The 15,941-nt window shown below is 43.3% G+C and overlaps 1 protein-coding gene across 1 annotated transcript; it reads left to right on the top strand.

Annotated features, from left to right (window-relative positions):
- Positions 1 to 1,320: 1,320 nt before the first annotated feature.
- On the top strand, positions 1,321 to 15,525 carry LOC306913268 (extracellular calcium-sensing receptor-like; the record flags this gene model as incomplete). Its single annotated transcript, XM_079489858.1, has 11 exons — positions 1,321 to 1,387; positions 8,819 to 8,835; positions 9,672 to 9,802; positions 9,932 to 10,226; positions 11,933 to 12,019; positions 12,263 to 12,532; positions 12,897 to 13,103; positions 13,396 to 13,671; positions 14,086 to 14,313; positions 14,403 to 14,526; positions 14,612 to 15,525. The coding sequence occupies 11 exons, from the start codon at positions 1,321 to 1,323 to the stop codon at positions 15,523 to 15,525; spliced, it is 2,616 nt and encodes an 871-aa protein (XP_079345984.1).
- Between the last annotated feature and the right edge of the window lie 416 nt (positions 15,526 to 15,941).

The raw sequence follows: 15,941 nt of genomic DNA on the forward strand, positions 1-15,941 counted from the left end.
TCCCATCGCGTTTATGCTGCGGAGCTAAGCACACACACAGTGAGAAGGGTGCTGGCCGCCACACTGATACCACATATGGTAGAACCTGATAAATGCTGACAGCGTCGATCAAGAGGCTGTCCCACAGATCTCAGATTGGAGGGCACCTCGAAGCCCATGTGGCAGCGAGGCCCTGTGTGGAATGTGCACATGTTCCTGTTGGGGCTGGCCTGCCTGCCCACCTATATGCCTGCTGGATTGTTTCACAAGCCAATGAGTGAAGTCCAGTCTTGGAGACTATCTGCCTAAGACAGTTAGGCCCATTTAAGGCCCTGAGAAGCACACTGAGGAAGGCCCTGCTTCACCACCCTGCTTAGGTGGGTGGGAAGGGTGAAAATCAATAGACTGGATGGCTCACACTCCGATCAGGCCGTAGGGCAAAATGCAGGAATTGGTGCCGACGACACCTAAGCATTGCCATGTAGGAAGCGGCAGCACCCCTCACTGACAGGGACATTTTTGTGGCCGCTAACGGCAAGAATGCTGTCCTGTGAGAAGCCATTGCAGCCCAAGTCTCCACGGGCTTAATTGGCTCATGCCGTAAGGCAGACAGTACCACCCCCCGAGGAGGGACTGCTGGCCTATTGTGTGAGGGATGAACGGTATGAGGACCGACTGGGTGACTATTGTGTCGCCCTTGTGTGGGACGGTGGCCCGCCCTGTTTCCAGATCCCTGGCCTAGCCACACGAATACCTCTGGATGAGGAGGGAGCTCACTCCGTGGCTTCGGTAGCCGGTCTCCAACACACAGAATTACACCCAGGTGTTTAAACGGCCATGCCGTAATACAACCTTATGGTGGTTCTGCTCACCCCTGACAGTCACATTCTGCTGTGTGAACAGACAGAATTATTCGCTGGAACAACGTGGAACGTGTAAACTGACGCTGTCAACGATACGCCCGCGTAGTGCATGACTGTGAATGACAGATAATGCACTGGCCGCATGTTCAGAAGAGCCGGAGACACAAAGTGCACCGTGACTGCCCTCGGCCCAAAGGGGCGGAGGCACAGCCTGAGGGTGGCCCGACTCACTAGAGCAAGGGACCGAGTCCCTGCTTTGCCCTCTAACACATGCCGAGGAGCGCTGCGGACTGTGAGAGTTGACGCCTGCTAGGCCTCTTGTCGAGGTGCCGGCCTAGGTGCCCAAAGTGCTGCAGGTGCCTGGCCACATGGCCGAATGGGAGGATAAGGGACTCAAAGGTTCCGTCGTCTAAGACAAGCCGGTCAGTGCGTCAGTGTGTCAGACCCGGGATCTGAGTATAAACATCCCCGGTCGAGCATGGCAAGCCAGTCGTCTTGGAGGATGGCTTGCCAGACCCTCAGCCCTTCCTTGCCAGGAGAGTGCTGTAAGCAGCACACAACCCCCCGGGGAAGACATAGTGGAACCCACCCAGGGGTCCACCTGAATTGTCTTCCAGGACAGCCGCTGTCCCGAGAGACAGCGGGTGGGGTCTGGGGCCTTAACTGTCAGGACACCAAATCTGAGGCAGGGAAAAAAACCCTTGCGTTTTTTGGGTCCTGGGCTTGGAACGATCTACAGACCAGATTAAAATTGGCTTCCTTTATCCCCCTAGTGACTTTTAAGAGGCTTGCCTCTGGCATACTCTCCAGCCATTGCTCCTGCCTTGATGAGTAGCAATTTGCAGTGTTCTTAGTTTTATATTAGCTTAGTAGTTTCTTGATGTATTGTTCTTTTAGTCTGTACTTGGTTTAGTGGTTAGCTATTTAGACTCTCTCTGAGTCTCCCTGGTAGTAGGTTTTTGGTATTACGGATGTCATATGTTTGTCTTGTCATGTCCTGTATTTGTTGTTACTGGCAGAGCTGTGTAACATTTATTTGCCTCTTCTCTTGGCCAGTGCGCACTTGTAAAAGAGACTTTGGTCTCAATGTGATTTTACTGGTTAAATAAAGGTTAAATAAATAAAAAAAACTGAGGGATGGGCTTAGCCCGCCGAGCACATTTTAGCCATACCCTGCCGGTTGGCCTGTAACCGGACACATAGGTCCCTGGAACTGCCAAACCTGACTGGGGTTGCACAGCCTGAGGGCAACCGAGGCAAGCTGCTCATGGCTGCTTGTGGAGGTGCACATCCTGTACACCTCCACAGCCTCCTTAGGATGCTGTAGCAAAGCACTGGCCTTTTGGCCAAACATGGCCGACGGCTCAATAGGCAGCGTCATTGGGGGAGCTTGGTCCTCCTATCGCAGCTTGGATTGGGGCCGCCACAGATGGCGCCTCATCCAAGGGCATCAATAGCATTGCCCGCTGCTACTGCCTGGGGAGCCTGGAAGCCAGTAGCTGCAGCTCCTAAAGGTCCGGGCCCTTATCGTCACATAAGCGCCTCATATAAGCCGGTGCTGAAGCAGTGACAAGATAGGCCTGTGTTGACTGGCTGCGCCTAGATAGCCATAGTGCATTCTCGGGATGAGAAGGAGCTTACTTTGTGGTTTCGAACCGGTAACCGGATTATACCATGCAAGTTTACACCTATAGGTGCGTGAACGGCCTTGCCGTGAAACACCGTACAGTGTACTACACCCGACAGCCGCGGCACACCGAAATTGGCGAAACTACATCACGGACGCGTGAGCTGACACAGTCAGCGATACGCCGTATATACAGTAGTGTGCAAAGGGCTGTGATTTCAGGGCTTGCTCCTGGCAGACTCAGCACGTCCTGTCTGTGTCACTGAACCAAGTTCCACAGACGGAACTACACCACGGTCGCGTCGACTGACACAGTCAGCCAGACGCCGTATAGTGCGCTACTAAACCTGAACGCGGAAGCTGGCTGCCACGGCAGCCATACACTCGTGTGGTGTTTGAATGGACTGTCTGCTCTGATCCCAAGGGATTTGGTAGTTTTAACTACGAACGAGCCACGATCGAACCCCGAGAGGGACGACTCAGCGCCAGCTCTCTGAATTGCAAAGTGCAGTGGATGAATAGGGTCCAATACTCGTAAGTAGTCCTCACAGTAAACTTCCAAAAATCCATCTGTACAGACCTACACCAGACCGGGCAGGAAAAGAGGTGGAGCCATAGCCTGAGCTTGGCTCATCCAGCTCTGCCCCCCTGGGACGTTTAGTCTGTTGGGCTGAAGTGTAAACAGCTAACTTTTTGCCTCAAACAACAGGCACCCATTGCCTCCTAGCCTCAACTGGCAAGATGAAGAATTCATACAGGAGGCGGGATCTTCGTGAGCTGCTATGGCATGACCGGGGCCCCACAGGTCACCCACTGGTCATGGCCAACCTCTGTGGGCATATGTGCCCCACGCAGCCCAAGATAAACCCCTGCTGTTTCCATTTCATTTAATACCTATATACACTATTATTTTAATATATTATATTAAATAAATACACATTCAACTGTTTGGACATGCTCAAAAACGGGGAGTATAGTAATGTGCTTGAGAAGTGAGGGTCACAGTTTACACTGCTGTCTCTCAGTCACATATTGATATTCATGTGTTGTTGTTTTGTTTTTGTTTTGTTTTGTTGCAATTTGTAACATGTTTCGTGTGGATCCCAAAAGACTAGCTGACTGCCATGGCATCAGCTAATGGGGATCTTTCCGAATAACCAAATAAATAAACAACAGCCAGCAGAGCTTCTATAATCTCTCTCTATCTCTTTCTCTGGAGGAGGTCGCACCTGAACTCCACAGCTGCGCTGAGGCACAGAGTGTTTGAGTTGGAGACAACACTCTGCTCCAAACTTTTTGCATTATATAGTGTATATACGTATGCAGATTTCCACTGTTTGGCCCATGCTTAGAACGGGGATTTATGAGTCCACTTTCCAGGCAACAATTACCCTACGGCCTACGATATATCACCGTGATGTCACAGGGATGTCATCCACGGGATTCCCTGCACAGCACTGGAGACCAGACTTTGTTTGTTGTGGAATAAATGTATGCGGCTGCCCTGCTGTGTCAGCGAGACAGCCGCGGCGCACTCCGCTGCATGCGTTAGTTGGCATTCAGCTCGTCCTGTCTAACCTACCTAACCTACCTACTAACCAATACAAAGGCGGCTTGTGTTATTAGAAAGCCTACTTTCCTTAGTGGACGCACTCTGAGCCCCCCACCTCACGTATAAAATCATCCCGGTTACATTATTGCAATGCCCTCTACACTGGGATTAGCCAACAAGGAACAAGCTCTATTGCAATGAGGGAAATCAGGCACACCCACCGCATCTGAAACACAATAGAAACAAAATAGTAAGGTACTGCAATTAAAGTACAAAATAATGAGGACACAGCATAAGGACAACAAAAATGGCAAGAACAACAGTGTACACAAAGTTAAAAGAATGAAAAATAAGAAATGGTTTGACATCAAATTCCTCATTCAGCCCTTGAGGAGCCATAGTGTTGAGTGTATACTGGTTTCTGATTAGACCATGTAGTAAATCTCACGATAATTCACACCTTCAATATAGTAGGGGAGCCTATCACTTTCCGTGATTTTGGAATGTTAATTTTTGGAGACAGGTATATCTTGATTCTTGGGGTTACCAGAATGCCAAAAAAACATGTCTCCAATTTTTTATGTCAGGTTTAGCATGTTTAATTAGCATAATTAGCTAATTAATTGCCCAGGAAATGGCAATAACTTTGCTTCTAAGTAACTTATAAAGGTGATCTAAGAGTCTAAGTCCATGTTTGTGATGTCCAGAAATTCATCTGTTACCATTGTGAAGTCCTACAACCTTTCCTAATTAGCATAATTGCCATACATTATGCAAAAACGAGGTGAACATCAGCAAATTGCTGCATGTTTTACTTTTAGTCAACTTTGAAAGCTTCTCACAGACTCTAAGTGTATGTTTACAACTCCAGGAATAATTATCATCCTATGAATAAATCATGCAACCTTTTGTCTATGTAATAATTATGTAATAATCACACCAAAACCAGAAATAGCTATATTTCGTTGCTTTAAGTTAATTAATAAATGTGATCTTACAGACAGTGTAAGTTTGTTTGCATGTCTAGAAAATATTCTCTTTCCATAACTAGGATATGCAACCTTTCCTTATTAGCTTTATATATATATATATATATATATATATATATATATATATATATATATATATATATATAATGAAGAACAATATGAGAAATGGTCACAGCTTGGTCACACCTTTTTAGGAGTGTAAAACAAGGTATTTATTAAATTATAAGTCACTGCTCACATTATACAATACGCTGATATTACCATATCTATCTTATTGTGTGGAGGTCTGGGGAAATACTTACAAAGGAAACCTCCAGCCACATAATACAAAAGAGAGCCATTGGAATAGTGCATAAGGTAGGGTATTATGATCATACTAACAAACTGTTTTTAAGGTCAAATACATTGAAGTTTATTGATTTAGTTGAACTTAAAACAGCTCTTATCATTTATAAAGTAAAAAATTGACTAATTCCCAAGACTATCTTGTCGTATTTCAAGGATAAGGAAGGGGGGTATGAGTTGAGAGGAGACTTACATTTCCAACAACCCAGTGCCAAGACCACTCGGAAGAGTATGTTTATCTCTGTCCGAGGGGTTAAGATCTGGAATGGCCTACCAGAGGAAGTCAGACACAGTAGTAACTTTTCAAAATTTAAACAATTGCTCAAGCGAATCCTTTTGGCCAAATACAGCATACCATAGTGAAATTACGTATATTGTGGATGATGACGTTATTGTATGATCAACTGATACATTTTGTACAGGTATTGATAGTGATGGTAGTATTGATAGTCATTAGCGCTGTCATTATTAATAATTAATTAATTTATATTATTGTAATTATGTTAACATTAAAAATGTGAACAAAAATGACATTACTCAGCAACAACATAAATGATAATGATCATTTGTAATGAGGGTAATGTAAATGAGGATAATAACAACGGTGACACGGGGGTGGGTTTGGTGTAGGGTGGAATTCTCGTATCTGACTTTTGTTTTGTTATCGTTAATGTAATGAGTATTACGAATCATGTTCTGCTGTAAGTAGGATAGGCAGGTAGGATAGCCTATTCCTTTTGATCATCTTCATGTTTTGTTTTGTTTTTGTAACAGCTTCCATTCATTGCCTTTAAATATTGTATTTGAAACTGAAGGATGATCAAATAAACTAAACTAAACTGCAAAACTACAGAAATATCACATTGTTTATTCTAATATTTACAGAAAGTTTTGAAAACACATTTAATTGAAGGGTCTCCATCTGTGTCGTCGTCATCGTCAATCCCCAACAGATGTGCCTTGTTTACATTACCACACCTCTAATCATCTGCCCCACACATGCACATCTCAGAGCAGTTCAAATTTTGAGATCGACAAGTACAATGTGATATGCACTGGGATTTCTTGCAGACACATTTGATCAGTTGGGTAATGGTGGCTGGGGCGTGGGTATCCCATGTTGTGACTGGCACCAATTGATCTCCCTCAGCCTCCCATCCATGTTCAGTTGCTGGTGGCATCTGTGGGTTAGGTACGTGGTCCTGATCCCATACCATTGCCTGATAATATGCATGGGTAATGGCTTGATTTAATGCTGCTTGTGTAGGTGGCAGCTTCTCGGCTTCTAATTGTTTATTTGTGAATAACCTCCACCTGAGCTCACCAACATCCACAGGATTTGTACCGGGCTCGTACAGCTGGCAAACAAATGCTTCAATCTTTTTTGACAGTTGCCCCCTTCCAGCTAAGAGTGTAACTGTCATAGATGGAATGGCATTGGTACAGGCAATGGGAAAGCCACCATGGATCAAGACTTGTTCCCAGTAAGCTGACCACTTCATAGCCACACTGGGCAGGAAGACCAAAGAACATAGTGAGATCCATGTAGTATTTGACCGACGCCAGGGTGGCAAGCCCATACCACTTATCATGTGGAAGACAACACACCGATAGGGGAGGTGTCAGAAAAACAGTTCTTTCTGGTATCAGCACCAAAGATGAGCTGACTGTCTTATCTTGCTAAGAAAGCCCTCCAACACTTCCAGGTGAAACCCAATGTTTTGATAATCACGTCAAGGCAGGCTGTCCACTCAAACTCTATCGATGTAAAACATCTCCACAGTGTACAGGAAGAGGCTGATACAAGGATAATCCTGCACAGCCTGGATGCTGTCCGAAGAGGGACAACACAGCTCTACAGTGAGTCCCCTGACACTGATGTCTTTGTTCTTACAATACGACGGTACCATCAGCTGTGCAAGGACACCTATTTCATCACCGGTGTGTGGAACAAAAAACGTATCATCGCTGGAGCCAGTAGTGCAGGCACTGGGTAAAACGAGGACTTCAGCCTTACCAGGGTTCCATGCCGTCTCTGCAGCTGACAGGCCATTTTGCTGGCAAGGGAATTTAACCTGTTGGCCAGGTCTAAACAGGTGTCCTGTGGAGGTGGTATCTGCAGTTGCTATATACTCTATGAGCTACAAAAAGGCTCAGTTCTGACGCAGCACGTACCTAACCCACAGATGCCACCAGCAACTGAATATGGATGGGAGGCTGAGGGAGATAAACTGGTGGGATACCCATGCCCCAGCCACCATTACCCAACTGATCAAATGTGTCTGCAAGAAATCCGAGTGCATATCACATTGTTCTTATCGATCTCAAAATTTGAACTGCTCTGAGATGTGCATGCAGTTCAAATGTTGCACCGCAGATGATTAGAGGTGTGCGGTAATGTAAGCAAGGCACATCTGTTGGGGATTGACGATGACGAAGATGGAGACCCTTCAATTTTCAAAACTTTCTGTAAATATTAGAATAAACAATCTGATAATTCTGTGACCATTTCCCATATTCGCCTTTATTTTATATATTTATTTATTTTTTATGTATGGAGGGACAGACAGTAGGCTGACAGGAAATAGGGGAGAGAGATGGGGGGAAGACATGCAGTAAGGGCCGTCGGGATCAGGAGTCGAACCCGCGGCACACTGCCAGACTGGATTACCAGCCAAGGTGCATGGACCGCTGAGCCACGGCCCAGGCCTACCATTTCCCATATTGTTCTTTATTGCGACTGCAGGTGGCCTTTACTAGGCTATGAAATTATGTATTTCTCGTCAGTCAGTTGTTTGGTTGGTCATGCCTCATGACATCACGTGACATCAGGGATGGAGAAAGATCCCTGATGTCATCAATATTGGCAAGCAACTGTACCTCAAACCCTTAGATCTCCATATACTGTATGGAGCTGACCTGTTCTGACATTCCGGACAAAAGTAAAACATGCAGCAATTTGCTGATGTTCACCTCGTTTTTGCATAATTTATGGCAATTATGCTAATTAGGAAAGGTTGTATGACTTCACAATGGTAACAGATGAATGTCTGGACATCACAAACATGGACTCAGACTCTTAGATCACCTTTATAAGTTACCTAGAATCAAAGTTATTGCCATTTCCGTTTTTGACAATGTATTAGCTAATTATGCTAATTAAACATGCTAAACCCAACAGAAACATTTTTAGACATGTTTTTTTGGCATTCTGGTAACGCCAAGAATCAAGATATACCTCCAAAAAATAACATTCCAAAATCACAGGCATCAGAATCTGATTGATAGGCTCCCCTACTAATAACTTCATATCATTCCCAGCTGCGTTACATTGATTCCACAGCTCTGTAGCTGAGATGGGGTTTGTAAGGCAATCAAGTGCTCCCCCACTTGATTGCCTTACAAACCCAGGCCGTCGGGCCGGAGACTCCCGATTTGCGTCGTGTCTCACTACGCCTCTCAGCCATTATAAAATACCCGGTAAGAGAGAGCCTCCTATTGCTTCATCAAAACCCTAATTTTTGTCTACAAAGCCCTAAACGGGCTGGCCCCCTCCTACATCACTGACCTCCTATCCTATCCCCCCTCCATCAGGACCGGAAGAATGCAGTCTCTTACACATTCCAAAAACCAAAAAAGAGGCTCAGGGGCGACCGCGGCTGTCGCAGCCCCTACACTTTGGAACATCATTCCCCTTGCTGTTAGGACTGCTCCCTCCGTTGAGTCTTTTAAATCACGACTTAAAACCTTTTTATATTCACAAGCCTTTGAATCCCCCTCATGATCCTGCACTTTTATATTTTATATTATTTTGCTTAATTTGCCTGTTGTTTCATTGACTGTCTTATATTATATATATTTCTGCATTGTATTGTACTGTATTGTATTGTACTGTATTGCTCTTTTTGATATGTTGAAGCACTTTGGTACAATGAGAGTTGTTTTTAAATGTGCTATATAAATTAATTTGATCTGATTTGATTTGATTTGATTTGATTTGACATAACAGGACTTTGATATGAAAGCATTGTTGACGTATGTTAAGCCCTGCCTCTTCTTCGGCCTCTGCCTTGCTAGGGTGTTGATGTGTGTTGAAGGTGTGATCGATGATGTTATGGCATACGTTGGCTCAGGGGATGGCCTAACACTGTGTATAAAAATGAGCAACAGGACAAAGTGTGCAGAGGAGGAGAGGAGGTGCAGTCATGAACGCTTCTGTAGTTATACAACTGATTCCATATGTGTACTTGTGCTTGATGTTGTTCTCTTCATTCTCTCCTTTGTCTTCCTCACCTTCCTCTTCTTGTGAGTTACAGGCACAGTTTAAATTCAACAGAATTTACAAGGCTGGGGACTTTATTCTGGGTGGCTTGTTTGCAATCCATTTCTCCTCTGTCTTCCCTGAGCTGTCTTTCACCTCCAAGCAACAGGATCTCATTTGCTATGGGTGAGTATCACATATACAAAAGAAAGCAAGCTAACATTGTTTTAATATAGGCCTATAGCATCATAGGATTATTTGATGTAGTTCTACAAAGATAAATTGTCAAGGTTACTGTGGAACTGTGTCTGTTAGCTTTCACATTCCAGGGTTCAGAATGGCCCAGACCATGGCTTTTGCCATTACTGAGATCAACAGAAACCCCAGCCTGCTACCCAACGTGACTCTGGGATACAGTCTCTATGATAATTGTTTCACACTTGGAGTATCATTCCGTTCAGCTTTGTCATTGGTCAGTGGGAGAGAAGAACAATTTCAACTGAATGAGAGCTGTGTTGGCTCCCCTCCAGTGCTTGGAATAGTGGGTGAAGAGTCCTCAACACATTCTATTGCCATCTCTAGTGTATTAGGTTTGTACAGAGTGTCCTTGGTAAGTTTTCTTCTTTCACCATCACCATTTTAATTGGCTATTCTTTTTGGCTATTTTAGTTTATTTACAAATCTAATATAATGATAAACAGTGTAGTCTTTCTACAGCCTGATAAAGAAAACAATATTTACTTACAGAGCATGTAAGTGGAGCTGGCAGACTTTGAATGGAGCATGGAGGCAGTAGATTGCCACATTGTATATTGTTATACAATGTAACCTTTTAACCTTTTAACTAGTTTTCATGCAAGTTTTAACAAACCTTGCATGGTGTGTGTTTTTAGCCTTGTGTAGCGATGGTGATATCACTGCGTGGCAATATGCATTGCAAAGGCAGATGAAGGCTGGCTATGCAAGGCTATAGTGTGTTTTTTTGTTAGTGCTGAAGGGTTCGTATACGTGTTTGTCAAAAGACGGCATTGTGTTTCTGAACCAGCTGCCTCCTGATGGCTAAAGCTGCCTCTGTGTGTTCGCAGGACACAATGCAGTCCCTTCTTTTTCCCTTTTTTTTTTTTTTTTTTTTGATTGAAAATGTGAACCGAGCGGAGGGAAATCAAGCTGAGTGGTGGTGAGCGATGTTGAGCATTTTAGCGTGGGATTGAGCAGGGAAAGTGAGTGTAGAGTTTCACCCTGCTCTGTTCCACTAACGTGCTCTGCTTGTTATGGGGAAATTATGTAAGGCATACATGGGCAACTGGCGGCCCGGGGGCCATATGCGACCCCCATCTTCACTTAATGTGGCCCTAATATTGGAATACTGATAAAGTATATTATTTAATTTATGTTATAATTCCAATCATGCAAACATGACAGGCTTTAATTACTTTAGTCTAAAATATCTTTCAGGATTCCAATTCCAAAATAGCAAAAAAAAATCAGGATTTAAATTAAACTATAGCAAAAATAGCTGATCTACAAGCTCAAAACGTGTTGCACTGCGACGCGTTTCGAGCTTGTAGATTGGCTGTTTTTGCTACGACCGTAATATGCAATGTGACCCTCTGGAGTGACTGTATAAATATAGTGGCCCGCTCTCCATCTTCAAAGTTGCCCACCTCTGATGTAAGGGATAATGTATGGCTGAGTGGTTATTGTTTATAGATAAATCACCTTCAGGCTGATTAACCACCTCCGCTGTCGCGTCAGTGGTTAATCAGCCTGAAGGTGATTTATCTATAAACAATGACCACTCAGCCGTACATTATCCCGCTTATTACACGGCTACTTAATACATAAATTAATAAATTGACCCAAAACAAAACAAAACGACTATTTCCTTGCTTACGGTAATGCAAGTATTCCCATAAGTGTCGCGCTGGCCGGCGTCTGCCCAGCTGCAGCACAGTCGGAAAACAAGGAAGTGAATCAAATAGAATCCATTTTCGGGTACTGCACCGTCTATTTCTTGCTGAAATTTTTTCAAAAACCTTTTTGAGAGCAATGTTTTTCTGTAAAGGACACTGTGTGTGTGTTTACATCATGGCTGTCATGTTGGAAACAGCAGTAAATCAGCGGAACACAGCAGGTGCTCCGAGGGTTTGTTTTGGCAACGGTGTGTTATAGAGCGGAGCAGTCATTATCCAGAAATAACAGACCGATGAATTCGGCGATTGACCAATCAGAATCAAGCATTCAAACAAGCCGTGTAATAAAGAATTATAGTACCGTATCGGTATATTACAGAATATATATTTTGTGTATTTTCAGGTAAGTTACTATTCCACGTGTTCCTGTCTGAGTGACCGGAATAAGTTCCCATCTTTCTTTAGAACAATCCCAAGTGATGCATTCCAGGTGAACTTCTACAGACAAAACATCTGTTGGTATCAAGTAGTACACATCACTTCCCTTTATTGATATTGCATATCGCCTCTCATTTATTTGTGTATAATACTGCTGGAACTGAAGGGCTAGGTTTAGGGTCAGCATCAAAAGAAAATTAATGTGGGTTATACGCAGGAGATTCACTGATTTTACACTACAGTATGTGCATAATCAAACTAAGCAGGTCTTATCCCACCATTCTTCATCCATCAGGTCCAAGCTATGCTCCAAATTATAAAGCGGTTTGGGTGGACCTGGGCAGGACTGCTATTTACTAATGATGCCTATGGCCGAAATGCTGCCCAGTCATTCCAGTCTGACCTGGCCCAGTCTGGTTTTGGTTGTCTGGCGTACGTGGAGGTTCTGCCCTGGGACAACGACCCAGCTGAACATCAGAGGATTGTCACTGTGATGAAGACATCCACAGCTCGTGTGGTCATTGCATTTGTACATGGGAGCTTTATGGTTCATCTCATGGAGGAGGTTGTGGGAAAGCAATTTAACCACTTTCTAAATAAATTAAAATAATAATATGAATATATATATAATATATATATATATATATATATATATATAATATATATATATATATAGCCTAAATATGTATATTATAATTTTTCAAGAAATTAAGAAAACATTATATTTTTAAAACAAAGCAATACTGCCTCATCAAAGTTGGTACTGTGAATTTATACTGTATATTGTCAGATACTTACGTGAGAGGGGGAGTTAGCTGGTTTTGTCAGAGGCACTTTTTAATACTTTTCATTTGAATTCGTTCAATATTTTGTGAATCAACACACAGACATGAAGGGTGTTCAATAGCATTGATTTATATACCGTATAGGTGGTAAAGCAGAATGTGACAGGTCTGCAATGGATGGCCAGTGAGGCCTGGACAACATATCCTAAGCTCCTGACTCTAGACTTCATGCCGTACCTGGGAGGCACCCTGGGCATTGCCATCCGTCGTGGAGAGATACCAGGTCTAAAGGACTTCTTGTTAAAAATACATCCTGACACTGACCCTGACAACAGCCATGAAAATAACATAGTGAGTCTTTTGTTTCACTTTTTAAACCCATTATGTACGGGATCCCCTTTTGTAACTATACCTTTCAGGACGGGAAACCCCTTTGGGTTAGTTGTTGCTATGTACAGTATATAGCATCATATATATTTGTTTTCATTTTGAATTAATATTTGATGAAAACGTAGCTCAGGATTTAGAAGGCCTTTTTAGAATCGGCCGAAGTCCTAAATGGGTTAAGTTGCAATTTTGTGTTTATTCACAAGCTTTGTGTTTTAGAGAATTTATGCTTTAAGTTTTCACTGTGTTTCTTCAGATGAGGCGGTTTTGGGAGCGCACATTTCAGTGTAATTTCCCCCCCCTTCCGTCAGAGTGGGTGGATGCTGGTGGAAGGGTGTGTACAGGACAAGAGGACCTAGCAACAGCAGAAACTGCACTTTTGGATGTATCTGACCTCAGGCCAGAGTACAATGTGTACAAGGCTGTGTATGCTCTGGCCCATGCCATCCATGACATGTTGCAATGTGTGCCAGGAAAAGGGCCTTTTATTGGGCACAGCTGTGCCGGTTTGCGGACAATACAGCCATGGCAGGTGTACTGTCACTCATTTCACAGGTTACATATGTTTCTAGTTGGGTTCAAATTGGCTGGTGTCTGGGCCAATCTGACTATATATACAATTTGGATCAGTTCATAACAGCAAAAGGCCAAAGGGTGTACACAAAAGATTACTAAAGACACTTGTCATGATGGGGCGGAATAATTATGAGCATGCAGTAGTCATTCAATTGTTAGTTTTAGTTGTTTATTCCACACAGTGGACAGTTGTGATTATTACCCTTAAACCTGATATGCAGTGGTGTCTGAATAATTTCAAGTACAAATTGTACATCAAAATCTATTTCCCTTGTCTATGTAATAGTAAGTAGTAATATTTTGAGCAGCTGCTCAAAACACACTTTTATAGTCACTTGCTCTTCATAATTCTGCTCATCACCATGTCTAGCTTTTATATTACCTGGAAAGGATCAACTTCTCTACACCATTTGGTGATCAAGTATCATTTGATGAGAATGGTGATGCTTTACCAATCTATGATGTCATGAACTGGGTGTGGCTCCCTGACGGAAGTACAAAAGTTCACAATGTAGGCGTGGTCAAGAAGTTAGTCTCTGCAGGTGAAGAACTCATCCTGGATGAAGACAGAATATTCTGGAACTTTGAATCTAAAAAGGTCACTTCAGCTTTCTATAGCTAATGCTGAGCTAGTGTGAATGTAATTCAGTTTGTACAAAAATATATCATTCTTAATTTCCTCTGTAGCCACCTCGGTCAGTGTGCAGTGAGAGCTGTTCCCCCGGAACCCGTGTGGCCAGAAGGAAAGGGGAACCTGTCTGCTGCTTTGACTGCATTGCTTGTTCTGAGGGAGAGATCAGCAATGAGACTGGTTGGTTTACACCATGTAGTAATGTACAGTATCTTTAGGACAATACTGTACTTGTCTGTCCCTTTAACCTTGTCATCTTTGTTAGACTCTACAGAGTGTACCAGTTGTCCAGAGGACTTCTGGTCCAGTCCCCAGCGTGACCACTGTGTTCCTAAGAGCCTGGAGTTCCTCTCCTACCATGAGGCTCTTGGTATCTCCTTGACAATCATCTCATTGCTGGGCACACTTATCTGTGCCATTGTACTGGGAATCTTCATCTATCATCGAAGCACACCCATGGTGCGCGCCAATAACTCTGAACTTAGCTTCCTTCTCTTGTTTTCACTCATACTTTGTTTTTTGTGCTCACTTCTGTTCATTGGCCGTCCCAGTCTCTGGACTTGCCAGCTGAGGCATGCAGCATTTGGGATCAGCTTTGTGCTGTGTGTCTCGTGTATCCTGGTAAAGACTATGGTGGTTTTAGCTGTATTCAAGGCCTCCAAGCCTGGGGCTACAGACATTATGAAGTGGTTTGGTGCTATGCAGCAGAGAGGAACAGTTCTGGCTCTTACTTCCATCCAGGCAGCAATCTGCATAGCCTGGCTTGTGTCTGCCTCACCAGCTCCTCATAAAAACACACAATACCACAGTGATAAGATAGTCTATGAGTGTGATGTGGGATCAACAGTTGGATTTGCAGTGTTATTAGGTTATATTGGTTTACTTGCACTCCTGAGCTTCCTCCTAGCATTCATGGCAAGGAATCTTCCAGACAACTTCAATGAAGCCAAGTTAATCACCTTCAGCATGTTGATCTTCTGTGCCGTGTGGATAGCCTTCATCCCAGCATATATCAGCTCTCCAGGCAAATATGCAGATGTAGTGGAGGTTTTTGCTATTTTAGCATCTAGCTTTGGAATTTTGGTGTCACTGTTTGGACCAAAGTGTTATATAATGCTTTTGAAACCTGAGAGAAACACTAAGAAGTCCATCATGGGTCGACGTGAAACCAAGACGTAGAAGCACGAATTCAATGAATTTTCACTTTTTCTACCAGATTAAACTAAAAGCAATCCAGTAACACATCTATTATCTATCTAAAGTTATATCTATCTCAAAGGCTATACGTTTGTTGATGTTAGACCTATGTATACTATATACCTTAGAAATATTACCTGTATTATAGGTAAGAGGCAAATTAGCTATATAGATTTCAAATCAGCGAACGCACACTAACATTATTTACGAAAGCATGGTTTCAATTAGTGAAGGGAACTGCCCATAGATCCGAAGTCCCGTTAGTCCGAACATGCATTAAGGTTGGCGAACATGCACTGCTAAGCCCCTTTCCCTTTGTGACATTTCATTCATGGTCAAAATGCCTGAAAATCTATGCTTTCATTCATTATTTCATTTGTATGAAGGTTTCATGAAAT

This window comes from Electrona antarctica (assembly GCF_951216825.1).
Source record: "Electrona antarctica genome assembly, chromosome: 20".
NCBI classification, from domain to species: Eukaryota; Metazoa; Chordata; class Actinopteri; order Myctophiformes; family Myctophidae; genus Electrona; species Electrona antarctica.